At 37.6% G+C, this 12,366-nt stretch overlaps 1 protein-coding gene across 1 annotated transcript; it reads right to left on the bottom strand.

The window, feature by feature from the left end:
- Positions 1-2,526: 2,526 nt before the first annotated feature.
- ATP6V1D (ATPase, H+ transporting, lysosomal 34kDa, V1 subunit D) lies at positions 2,527-11,852 on the bottom strand. The gene is made up of 9 exons (XM_010574192.1): positions 11,833-11,852; positions 9,854-9,971; positions 8,595-8,674; positions 7,151-7,218; positions 6,414-6,458; positions 5,842-5,945; positions 5,340-5,406; positions 3,780-3,858; positions 2,527-3,304 (listed from the first exon to the last, which is right to left on the bottom strand). Exons 2-9 carry the CDS (start codon positions 9,956-9,958, stop codon positions 3,163-3,165), a joined length of 690 nt encoding a protein of 229 aa, XP_010572494.1. The 5' UTR covers positions 9,959-9,971; positions 11,833-11,852; the 3' UTR covers positions 2,527-3,162.
- Positions 11,853-12,366: the final 514 nt, after the last annotated feature.

The following is a 12,366-nucleotide window of genomic DNA, read 5'->3' as shown; positions in this document are numbered from 1 at the left end:
AACTACTAAGGCTACGTGCCTGCAATAGGGCTGTTCTATCACTGAAGCTAACTGAATAGTAGTATTTTGGCTGTTTTGGTTTTGGGTAGCACAAAGAACCTTGACTGTGAATATCTCTTAACTTTAGCCATAGTGTTTCTTTGTTCCTACAGGTAAAACACTGGAGTTATGTCAATGTGTAATTCACTCCTGTATAATGCTGAAGGATGAAAAAGTAGTTGATTATTTCTGTTGTCTTGCATATATTCTTTCTTCAAATGTTAATGGAACAAATTCACACCCATAGTTAAATAGAGAGCTCCAAGCATAAAGCAGATATATTGTCAGATAACTATCCTAGTTACTGAACTAACATTCAGTATGTTTTTGTATTGAAATATGGAAGTATAGAGTGCATTCCTGTCTTGTTAGAAAGCAATATTATTTGCTGGTTTAATTAGTATTTAGGGCTGAAAAGCAATTAAGCAATTAGTGGGGATAAGTAATGACTCTTCAGAAAGAAAAGGGGTTGGAAACTTTAATATCTTTAGTTCAATTCAGTGTTAGAAATACTAATGTGCTGGCTGTTGGCCTAAGGGCTGGATATTCAAAATAATGGCTTTTTGCCTCACATTGCGGGCATGTTCTCAGTTTAATTCATAGTTTATGACAACTACAATGTTCAGGTATATTGGATAGTCAGTGTTTCATGACAAAATATTTTATCGATTCTACCCTTTTTTAAGAAAGATTATTGTAGATGTATTATGCTTTTTGATATTGACTCTTTCATAGCTGGACAAGAAGGTGGAAAGCAGTACAATGTGTTTGTTAAGGGTAACTTAGCTCAGCTACGTAGGTACTGTCCAAATTCTTGCTGTCACAATCAGCTCAAGATGGTTGCTGAACCCTCTTAGGTATTCAGTGTTCGTAGGCAGTGTCAGTCACAGTAAATCATGCCATTAATGTATTCGACTAATGTTTGTCTCCCCCATTTTTCTGAAATGGTGTACAGAAGCTGTTTTTATACAAATAAGCTTTTGAATGTAGACTTAAAGAATGTTGCTTGAAGTTAAGCTCTACTCCCTTAATTCCCAAGGCACACAGTACTTGCTGACATCCATGTAGAGAGGTGCTATGATAGTTTATAACCAATGTTAGCTTTGTCTCCTGCTGAAAAGAAAGGCTTGAGCAGCACTGAGAAATGTACCTGGCTGTCCATCTGCTGCCAGCTTGGACCTGGAACTACCTTCTGTAAGAAATCATTCTGCCTTCTTTAATGAAGAACATGTGTTAATTCTCCTGAGAGTAAAAAAGAATATGTAAACTTCACTGGTGAAACTCATCAACCTTATCACAGGCTTTGTAGTGAGCTGTATCAGACTGAAATGAGGGTATCTGCATTTTTACCAGTCCAGATTTAATTAAAAATAAATGTTAGCTGAATTGCATAAAAGAATTTTTGAATGTAATTATATGTGACTTTTTAAAATAGAAGATGGGGGGGTTAATGCCTTAAATAATTAAGGTAGCTTTACTGAGACCTGTGGTTAGCCCCACATTGTACTTTTATACATTTATCTGCACTCTGTATTTTGAGACATCATGAACTGCACACTAATGTAAAAATGTAAAATATTTCTAGATTTAAAATAAATCACTGTACAATTTTACTTCTTGTAGTGGATCGTGGGAGTCTTCTTTCTGCTATTTGCGGCATGTGTGAAAGATGCTATGACCCAGCAGTGGCCTAGAGGATGTTCTCTGTTCCTTCTGACATCATGCATCCAGTGGGAGAGGTAACATGTCCTCAGATCTACAGTTTCTCTCTTTTGAGCTGGACCTGTATTGTACAACAGAGTATGGACTTATGATTCAGCTGTGCTGCCTTCAGCTTCAAAAGAGAAAAGAAATGGCTTTGTGCTTCATACAATTATAAAATGACTTTTTAAAGGTCTTAATAGAAATTCATTTCCTTGTACTTACCCTGCATCTGCAGTTAAGTGCTGGATCATGTTTCAACCAAGATGCTTACCTTGAAGAGACTAGTAGTCGTACTAGAGACAATGTCCTAGTATTACTCCTATGGCATGCATTCAGTTTGCCAATTGCAAACCAATGTCTTTAGGAAAAAACCTTTCAAACTGAGCAGCATTCAGTGACAGCCTGCTTATCAGCCACTCTCCTAGGCTCCCCTAAACAGCCTAGGACATGACAAATCACAGCAAGGAGGGACTACTGCACATTCAACCCTGCTTTGCTTGCCAACCTACTGGTTGCAATGAAGATTTGGAGCAACATGTAGCTGGATAGTTGAGAAGAGTTTCTGTGTGTTTGTGGCAGGAGGGAGCCACTTCTCCTTGGTTACTTACCTAAAGCAGTAAAAAGGTTAAGTGAATGTTGGGTGCAGGCTGAAAAGAGATGTGCCCAGTGTGGATTCTAAATTGGGCTAGGGGATTAAGTGAAGGGTTTATTGTGAAATCAACATGACAAGCTTTTAAGACCACCATCTTCTAGCAACTTGAGCCAGACACCAGATAGATACTTAACATTTAATTTTTTTACTTGTTTCTAGCACACACACAGTACACAAGTTGGCAGAACCTCTAATTAGAACTCATAGATGTCTTAGGCCAATGGTAACAATCGTGCAACAAAAATGAATCACAGAAGACTGTGGATTTCATCAACAGGTTAGAAAACTAGAGTTGCCTTTACTGACATTTGACTTCAGCTGTGCCAACACCTGCTTTAAGCAATGTGAACATTAATATTTCAGCAGTAAAGAACATTACATGCATCTCCCTCCCTAAATAACATTTTCCTCTGCTTGTGCTAGGAAGGGGAGCAATTAAGAGGAATCTGATTAGGCAAATCCAGAGTCATCCTCAAAAACCACAGCTATGGACAGTCATTCCTACTAAGTGAAGAAACAGGCTGAGCATACAATAAGAAGGCTTTCCTGATAGTTAAGCACCTGAATCATCTTTCCTTTTCCTGCTATGCTGCAGTCAAGTTCCCAGATTTCTAATCTCCCAGGAGAAATCCACAATCCATTCAACTCAAGACTTATACACCAACTGAGAAGCCACATAAGTATCATTGAGGCAACATGTCCTGGATGATACTGCAACTGGACATTCTGTATTCTGGATCCTCTGCTCCATATACAACTCTGCTGCGTTACTCAAAGAGAAGGTCTTCATCCTTCTCTTCTGCTAAGAGATTGGCTGGTTCACGTTCCCCACCAGCAGCCCTCCGCAGCTCCCGTTCTTTCTCAGATTTTTCTTTCAAGACTTTTTTCTTTTCCTGGATCTTCTTTAACCTGTGAAGAGAAATGTGGTTTATCTGTGAAATAAGTATGTTTTCATAAAACAGGCTAGCAGCAAAGATGCCATAAAACTTGAATATGGTAAAGCTGCCTGGAGAAGTTCCCCAGGAAATGAAGATCCTGTAACAAATGGCAGAAGGCTTTTTATCGCTAGCTGCTGCCATTGAAAAACATCATCTCTACAAATTAACACATTTCTTCATCCGAACTATAAATTAGATTCTTGGCCTTAAACACTGCATTATAGCATAGTACAACCTAGTGGTAGGGATCCATTTGTAACTTTCAGACAAGTAATTGCAGATCTCCAGGTGCCCAGCTCTGAAAATTCAGTATGCAGTAAGAAGGAACCAGGTCATGTTTTAACAGTGTTCAGTGCCAGATTTGGTGAAGAGTTCTCTTAAGTCCCTTCTGAGGAGTGGTCTATTTGAGAAAAAGAGACCAGTCTAGTCTTGTTTTAGATATTTACCTGTAGAATTCCTCTCGTTCTCGTTCATCCAGTTCTGTGATGATATAAGAAAGAGTACGTTCGATCCTGGGAATAATCACTAAAAACATATAAATAAGGAAGTTGTTGGACTGCTGTTATATTAGCCAGGAAGTTATCTAATGCAGTGCACAGATGGTTGTTTAAAGTCAATCTAGTAATTCTTTTGGCTAGTGGAAATTTACATGTCTTTCATGAAAGATCATACTATTTCATTATGGACAAACAGACAAAATCATTTTCTTCAGTAAGTCCAGGATTAAACTAGGACTCTGAACATCACAGAATCTCCCACAAAAAAAGAATCTCCCATTCTTTTGAAAGATACAATGGAATCAGTAAGCACTGATCCCTGATTGTTTGTAAGATCCCTTTTCCCCATGGAAGTGGTTAAAAAAAAAAATCCTGCAAGAGGTGGGCAAGATTTGAATTAAAACTATGTTCTTCCATCACATTCTTTCAGAAACTTCTGTTCACTGTAGCACTTTTACTCACAGAATTATGATCTTGATTTGAAAAAGCCATCATGAAAACAAATATTCAAATATAACACCATCACAAGGGAAGAGATAAGACATTAAACAAAGCTGTAACACCCAACTGGGCAAGCAATGTGTCAGAACCACTTTTTGAAAGGAGAAAGCTGTTATCAGCACTACCAAAGTTATTTGGAAGGCTGCAGAGGAAACCTTTTTTACAGTTAAATTTGCAGAGTGATAAGCTGCAGATAAGGCTTGCATGTTCAAAGGAACAACTCTATGAAAAACAGTACTGAAAAGGATGGTTTGGAATTATGTACTGAAATAAGTTATTGCATACATGCAAAGATAATTAAATCCAAGCTATCAACAACTCGGGAACTTGAAGTAACTAGAGCACCCTGGATACTGCAGCAAAAGGAATGACAGGAATATTGTGCATAGGTAGTACTTAAGAAATTGCAAGAAACAAATTTACAAACAAAAACATGAAGGATATGGAATTCAGATGAAAGCAGAATACCAGAGTATTGATATTAGGACTGTTTGGTTTCCTGTAACACAAACCTGAATAGGTTACCAAGATTTCTTTCTGGATGCCTACTCTGTGATCCCATCCAAAACCAACAACAACAACAACAAAGTCACCAGCTTTCCACTGGACACCACCATTAGTTTTAGAAGCTATTATACTAGCTATTAGAACATCTTAACACAGAGAAATATCCTGTCTTTTGTTTCTAGTCAACAGACTTGACCAAGTAAGTCAAAGTCACTAGCAGAGACTCCAGAATATGTTAGGTTCTCAATACAACTTCCTGATTACCTTCTTGTGTTTGCATATTTATTTATCTCTGTGTACTCCAGTCCATTCCACTGGGTATTTAATTTTTGTTCTTACTTGCAGTATACTTCATTGTAATGCTTTCTGAAGAGTTTTTGAACTGGTTAGAAATCCTACTAACAAGAAAGCAGTCAAAAGAAGAGTGGTTTATATGACCCTGCTCCTTATCTTGCATGGAGACAGAAAAATATCATACATCCCAAATGGAAAAATACTCACCGTGTTCAATTGCATTCACACGTCTGTTTGTTATTTTAATGGCTTCATCCAAAGTAACAAAGGATGTCTGATGGAATGGGATTAAATAATTAATACATAAGAAGACAAATTCAGCACTTCCATCAGTTCTATATACATAACCAAACAGCACTTGAAAGCCAGAGCCAAGTCTGTAACGTGGCTTTACAGACTACATCCTCAATAGGAGCAGAATTTTTTCTACTAATGTCAGTAGCACTCTGAACACTGCACATTAGCAGTTACAAATACCAACACCCCAAAGAAAGTTTCTTCTTAGTGTTAAGGAATAAGGACTTCTTTGAAGTGGTAATATAACTCTGTTTTATGGCTGGAAAAGGTTTGCAACTTTGTACAGCACTGGGACTAAAGGAGTATATAGTACAGCTCAAAGTATTAAGCTACAATCACTGAGACTATGTTTCTTTCATTTAAAAACAGTGAGAAACCAAGGATCACTTTCTTTTTTTTTCCTCCCACCAACCTGTAAGGAGGCCAGTTCCACAAGCAGCTCCACAGCTTTGGCATAGTTCCTCTTCAGCTTAGCCAGCTGCTCTCCACCTCTGGCCAAGCCAGTCAGCTCATAGCCTGAAAAAAAAAAAAAATCATCAAATAATATTTGTTGCTATTGCTACTATGGTGTTTTCTTACTAGATAAAAATTAGTACTTTACAAACTACAGGGATATAGACAGCTCAGCAAGTGACAAGCTAAAGCCTTTGTCCATTAACAAATCGTCTTTATAGTGGTTTATGCTACTACGGATCATTGTTGTGCATGTCCACAGTAAGACCTACCAGTCTCAAAACCTGATAATTCAAGACAAGTCTTCTCCCCATCTGAAAAACTCACTGGTTTAGGAAATTAAAATCCACTATATTCCCTAATAATCCCTCCATGTCACAGGAACAGGACAAAGCATCACAGAGGAAGTGTACACCTATGCCTGTGATGTCATGTCTTGCTAGTAAGTCAGTTTACATGACAAGTATTTTTGTATTAGCATAGAATAGCCATAAGTACATATAAGATAGAAAATACTTCTTTTGTACTTACTGTCCCCTCCTTCCTGGTAATGCTCAAAAACTGGCAAGGTTACACCTGACAAAAGTGAACAAGAATGTGTGTAAGAGACATAAAGGGTTATAGATTTATTAAGTACAACTCACTTCTACCATATTTGCTACTAATCAATTATACAGCTCAGAAGTTTTGTTTCCAGAATCTTCCTATATAGCTTGGAATGATTAAGTTATGCTGGTTCTGACATCTTAATATGGACTTTCAGAATTGTATTGAGATCATAGAGATCTAGACGCATGAAAAATTCAGGGAAGTATTCTAGTTTATTCAGTGTTCAGTTTTATTATGTTTCTCTTTAGTAATATATTCCCTGTCTTTAAGGAATATTTTAAGCATTCAATCCTGATTTATCTTTTTTGTTTTCTTCATAGACAATTATTGATATTTAATTGCCTGAAACTTATTTGATTTTTGATACTTAATTTCATTATGTATTTTTCAGTAAAGCTCTATGGAAGTTATGCTTTGTCTAAAGATTTAGAAATTGGACTGCAGTTTACACACACTCATTTAATTTTCAGAGATAAATAACTAAATATAAAAATTATATACTGTATGTGAAAAAAACCAGCAAATTACAAGTGTTCCTACTGTTAGATGAATAAGAGAAATAAAGAAGAGGAGACTTTGGATACATTCCTACATATTTCATAGTCCTCTCCCATGATTCCCTTAAGAGTTAAAATATTCATAGTCTGGAAAACAGTCACCTGCTACATTGTCTTTTTTAGCTCTGATCTTGACTTGAGCTTTGTTCACATTTTGGATCACAGTGGTACTGTAAGGAAGAAAACATAAATCTTAATCAGGAAAGCTGAAGTGGTTCATTAAGTCATTGTAATATACAAAATTAAGTAGTTATCAAATAGCTTTGAAGACTTGGAAATTGTCTTCAGCTCAGTTCTCTATGCAATTCATTGTACAGACTGTGAAGCTAGGTTTCCAGCAACGTTTGGAAATGTAAAAGATGCAGAGTCTGTGAAATGTGACATTAGAAATGTCTCAGACCAAGTATACAAAGCATAGCTAAAAACTAGCCAGTTATCTGGCAAATTACTTAAAAATATTTTAGTAGCATTGACTCTAATCAACCTGAGAGACTTTTTTTCCCAATAAAAGTGAAGTAATTTCAAGGCTGTAATGCAGACTAAGGCCACAACATTTTGCTCATTTGAGTTTGTATGTATTTGTTCTTTCAGAACATTTATGAGTTTGTTTACACATTAACTCTATCATATTAACAAAATTAAGCTTGTACAACAATTCATCTTGAAGAATTCTAAAGTGCCTTAAGGTCTTCCAACATCAGGTCACTATAGCCAACTCTTCTGCTCAAGTACAGTTTGCTTACAGGGTAGAATCTGACTATTGTTTATAGTTAAACACTGCGACTGGTTAGGACAGAAAGCAGCACCATATCCAAATGAAAGGGCAAAAAGACTTTCTCTCCAGCAGCACACAGATTACTACTGTGTCTGATCACTTAGTTCTTCCCCATTAATCAGTGGCAGCATCAGCTGAATCATTAACACTTCCCCAACTTTATTCCATAAGAACTATGCACACTTGAATGAATTACACAAACACCCTAGTTGGAACTATAATCTATTAAAATAGAATTTCAAAATATCCTACTGGAGGGAAAAAGATTTGTTTCCCCTCTCACATAAGCCCTCGCTAGCCCTAATGAGACCGGAGGTCAATGAGACAGGAGGTTGGAACAATTAGTAAAATTATTGTATGATTTACTGGGAGAAAATAACACACATTACATCTGGCCCTCAGATTCACAAGATCAAAATAATAAATAGTCCAAAACTCTGCCATAAATTCTTGTTTCCCTACATTTTAGATTCCAAACTGCAAAAAGCAACACCTTCTCAAATGAAGGATTTGTATGTAAAGTAAATTCTGTTAATCATGCCACTTTGTTTAGCTTCCGATGGAGTACACATTTTTATCATGCAAATTATCTCTCTTCTGCAGTGATATCTCCCACCTTTACCTAATGTAATTCAGTTCATCCTGTCCTACCTTGTCCGCTGTCTTTTTTTTTCTTTTCGAAGTGCATTTGAGAATTTTACTATTTTTCCAAAAGAGAAGACAACTTTTCTTTCCCATGGGTAGGACATCCACAAGATCAGCAACCCTCACCTGAAATCTCCTGCTGTAAACTTTGCCTCAGCAAGTGAAAAGGCAGCTTCTCTCATCACCTCACCCATCAGCATCTTAGTCTGTTTAGAAAAAAAAAAAAAGAAAAAGAGGCAGCAAATACAAGGCACATTATTACTCCTTTTCCAGGATAAATAGCTAACAGCATAAAGAGAAGAATGAGAAATTCAAGAGAGTGAGAAAGTCCTGTGTGTGTAGCTTACTCTCAAACTGCAAATCATAATTCCCAGGTGACTGGCAAAAAAGAAACATTTCAGCTGTTTCACTGACCCAGTGTAGAAGTCACAGAAACAGCAAAAGACTTACCTGTCTTAATAATCGTAAAATTCTACTACATGGGGGTTAAATCACAACAGTAAAAGGGCTCAGTAAGAAAACACTCTTACTTCATATTGTACTGAACACTATGAGACAGCTGAGTTGTTTTTCAGTGTACAGATCTATGTGGCTCTGTGAAGCTGCGCTCTCCTCCCACTCCATGTTTTCCCAATTTTTACATATTTGAAGCCCTTGTAGCTAAAAAATGTGCTACTGAGAAGCAGGAGCCTTTGTGTATTAGTCTATAGGAAACAAGATACAGAGTGCCAAGACCTTGTCTACAGCATGGCAACAAAGCACTAGTGTTAACCATGGATATCATAGTTGCAGCCAAAACAGTACAACTAAAACCTGTCTAGTACGGTAGAACAGAACAAACCATATTAGGCTCTACCGAGCATTTTAGATTTGTCATTCATGTTGCAAAGCAAGAAGCAGGACTTGGTGTTTCTTCATAAAGGAACAAGTTCCATCTAGACAAAACTTCTGCTTTCTAGTGTACCTAGTCATGCAGGAAACATTACAGATCTGCAGTATACTCTCAAGCCAGATAAAGCAACAAAAATGGGGCTACAGAACAGGATAAATCTACTTCTAAAGTATTTGGCAGCATCAGAGCAAATTCCCTGTAATGTAGAAGAGATGATAAGGAACTTGGGACACAAAAGAAAGCAGACCCTAGGACTGCCTGTAAAGAGGTGAAGAATATTAACTCTTGCAAAATTTCTGTATCACTGCAGCCAGAAAAACATAATTTTGCTCATCTGTCCTCAGTAGCCTCGCTTACAAAAAAAAGGTTATCACAAAGTTGTCCTACACTCCAGCCTACCTAATGAAGTTAGCAGAACAGGAATGCACAACTGACAGAACAAACAGATTTCAAATAAAGTGAGCCAAACAGAAGAAAATTCTAATTTACCTACCTCAATAATTTTCTTAAGGATCTGCCTGAATCGAAGTGTCAAAGCATCAGATTTTTTCTTCAAGAGGTTACGACCTGTTTGGGCTCCTTTCAAACGAGCCTTCATGACGGTCTGAGCCCTGTTAAACAGAGGAATAAAAAACAAATGTTCTGCATCATCTGAAGGGATTGGGAAAAAAAACTTATGTAAAGTTTTCTGACATGGACATGACTGAAATTATGACACAACCAAGAAACATCAGTGCAGTAAAACAGGATGGCCACTTCAGGATAAAATTTTATATTCCCACTTAAAATCAAGGGAATTTATTGTACTTATCTCCATCATCAACAAGAATTACAAGGTTATTATCTGCAACGTCAAAGATCATGGAAAATTCACATGTCATTTTTCAGTGCTTCCATAATAGGAAATAAGAGTTTTCATTTTTTGTGATGACTTAGAAGTACCGTAAATCAAACTACCCCAAAAGCCCACTGTCAGTATGACACTGGTATTGCTTTTAAGCTCTTTTACTGCTATGTTGTCTTCTCAAAATCGGAGAACACAGCAAGTTCTTCACGTGACCATAACTGTCAATGCTGTGTTCTGATCTTACAGAGCAACAACATACAGCTGTCATACATTCTGGTTTAAAGCAAGTCAGAAGGTACAATGATTCCATAGCTTCATATGCTGCACAGGAGCTTTACAAGCTATTTAAGACAATTAGAAGTAGCATCAGTTTAAAAAGGATATTAGTAAGCTAGCTGTAGCATTGTATATCCTTTACTTCCAATAGCACACTTACAGGTTTCTTGTATGGAATTAGGAACTGAGGAGGATCCAAACCTTGCTTCCCTCTCTACTGTGGAATATATTTTAATTTGAAGAATCTTTTTGATTTAAGCTAACTAGAATAGCAGGAGCTATACTACAAAAACCACAAGCTGTGCTGTCTTACACTACCACTTCGTACACGCAGCCACTACACAGAAAGGACAATATTCAAGTCAACTTTATGTGAAGAGAAGCCTAATACACTTCCTCTCTGACCTTGGAAAAAGTAAGTATAATTAAGATTCTACCTACACAGTGGAATCTATTACTTTCCCCATCTACTGGCATGTGATGAGAATCGGTCCATTAATATCTACCAAATACTTACAATTGAAAAGCACAAATACTTTCTGAATGTTTATGATAAAAAAAACAACCCCAATGTCAAAGAGTAAAAAGGCAGCTTTACTTTCACAACAAGCAGCTCTCTGTCACCACCTTGAACTAACTTGTTTGCTCTGTTCACCACCTGCCAGAGACTGGCTGACCTTCTAGTTCAAGCAAGATTTCACAGGCTCTGAGAGCGCACTAAACAAAGCCTTGTTTACCGTCAAGGAGACTGAGCAGCTTCTGTAATTGATGATATCCAGCACAGAAGAGGCTCATACTAGCAAGCCACTTCATAAAGATAAAAAACCAAACCAAAACAAAAAACAAACCTTGTGAAATTCTGTTCTGTCAGTTAACAAAAATAATTGTTGCAGAGGCAGACCATCTTTATTTTATCATCCTAACTTACATTCCTGTCAAAACATCAGCCACATTATTGGTCTACTACCTCATTTGAAACAGGGCTTGTAAATATTAAGCCTTTGTACATCACCACCTTCTTGCTGCAATGACCTATCAGACCACAAAACCTTTTAAAAGTGATTGAAGTGCCTCCTCCTTCGACATGGAAACTGAATGAAGAGAGCACTGCTGGATGACTTAGTATATGCAATAGTTTATTTCTGAACTAAGTTTCAAACCAGAACCTTTACCACGTAATGTATTAATCTTTCCATAACAACTGTTGTTTCATATGTCCTGAGCTCATACATGGGGGAATAATTCTTATTTTACATTTGAGGTTTTCTGTCCTGCAAGGCACCTCTTCCTAAGACTGCACACAGGCATTGACCCAATTTTACGCAAGAAGATTTGAAACGGCCTTTCACCTTAAGGCAAAGTCTTTCAGTCCTAGGGGGTTCTGAAGAGAAACTGAACAGCGTTATTAAAACAGCAATTTTAATAGTTTGTGTCTGTTCAAATGTTGGCAGCTTTCCAAGCCTTGTGAGGAGACATCTGATTTCATGACAAATAGTTTGCTGTCAGGATCTGGAAAATTACTCGACTGTCCACTGCATTTCACGCATTTTACTTCCTTCTTTTTTAGCACTTCATGGCCAACCTCTCGTACAGCAGCACCGTCTATTAAAAAGTTAAGGGACACCATGGTTCGATTTGTGCGGATATACTCTACAAATTGTTCTTTTTAAAACAGATGTTTGCGTAGTTGCATGATTTCAAACACCGCCCCCCCCGAAGCTGCTCGCCTCCTGGTACTGGACCCTGCAGCGGCCCTCTGACGGCCGGCGGAGCGGACTTCCAGCCCGAAAGGCGAACCTGAAGGGAAGCCCTCACTGCGGCCTTCAACCGCTTATCGAAGTGTTTTACGCAAAACCCAGAGGGACGCCCCCCTCCCTGAGGGC

Source organism: Haliaeetus leucocephalus, unplaced genomic scaffold (assembly GCF_000737465.1).
Source record: "Haliaeetus leucocephalus isolate CR32 unplaced genomic scaffold, Haliaeetus_leucocephalus-4.0 Scaffold417, whole genome shotgun sequence".
In the NCBI taxonomy this organism is placed as follows: domain Eukaryota; kingdom Metazoa; phylum Chordata; class Aves; order Accipitriformes; family Accipitridae; genus Haliaeetus; species Haliaeetus leucocephalus.
This window is presented reverse-complemented; position numbering and strand designations above follow the sequence as displayed.

Excerpts from the sequence above, each read along its gene's own strand:
- ATP6V1D (XM_010574192.1), bottom strand. The coding sequence starts at position 9,958 with ATGAAGGCTCGTTTGAAAGGAGCCCAAACAGGTCGTAACCTCTTGAAG. Across the intron at positions 8,675-9,853 it reads TCCTTAAGAAAATTATTGAG|ACTAAGATGCTGATGGGTGA; the intron begins GTAGGTAAATTA and ends TTTTCTAAACAG. Across the intron at positions 5,946-6,413 it reads TTACCAGGAAGGAGGGGACA|GCTATGAGCTGACTGGCTTG; the intron begins GTAAGTACAAAA and ends TTTTTTTTTCAG.